The sequence below is a fragment of the Eimeria mitis genome, genomic scaffold (genome assembly GCF_000499745.2).
Source record: "Eimeria mitis Houghton genomic scaffold, Emh_scaff166, whole genome shotgun sequence".
NCBI lineage: Eukaryota > Apicomplexa > Conoidasida > Eucoccidiorida > Eimeriidae > Eimeria > Eimeria mitis.
The window spans coordinates 18,102-18,693 of record NW_013569975.1 but is presented as its reverse complement, the minus strand read 5'-3'; the positions used below and the strand labels follow the sequence as shown (position 1 = coordinate 18,693).

At 45.6% G+C, this 592-nt stretch overlaps 1 protein-coding gene across 1 annotated transcript in view; it reads left to right on the top strand.

Annotated features, from left to right (window-relative positions):
* EMH_0001510 (uncharacterized protein) overlaps window positions 1–180 on the top strand; it is a gene marked incomplete at both ends in the record, with an annotated part of 6,772 nt that extends 6,592 nt beyond the window's left edge. Inside the window, one exon of the mRNA XM_013495603.1 lies at window positions 3–180. Within this exon, the coding sequence (XP_013351057.1) occupies window positions 3–180 (178 nt within the window). The remainder of the gene's footprint in view (window positions 1–2) is intronic.
* Between the last annotated feature and the right edge of the window lie 412 nt (window positions 181–592).

Below are 592 nucleotides of genomic sequence, written 5' to 3'. Positions count from 1 at the left end.
CCTATTCTAGTGCGGGGGCAAAGACACCGAGATCTACGGATGAAGCAGCAGCAGCAGCAACAGCAGCTGCAGCAGCAGCAACAGCAGCTGCAGCAGCAGCAACAGCAGCTGCAGCAGCTGCTGCAGCAACAACACCGCCAGCGTTCTCTTGCTGTAGCGGTGTTAACATCATCTAACTAACGGAGCTGCTGCAGAGTTCGTGCAGCAGCATGAACTGCAGCAGCAGCAGCAAGAGCCGCGCTGCAGGCCCAGCCAATCGTTGTGCTTGCAGCCGTTTAGTTTGTTAGACTTTTCTTTTCTGTGTATGCCGGTGTTTTCTCGTTTTCTTCTTTCTTTGTTTTTGTTTGGGGGCGGCGGAGCAGCTGATCGCCGCTATTTTAATTAATAACAAACAAAAATAAAATAAATAAATAAATAAATAAATAAAATAAATAAATAAATAAATAAATAAAATAAATAAATAAATACGAAACGACGAATGTTGCTGCTTCTTTCTTGTAGCGGCAACAGAAACTGCTGCTGGTACTGTTGCTGCTGCTGCTACAGCTGCTGCTGCTGCTGCTGCTGCTGCACTAGTGTATTAGTTTAGGGT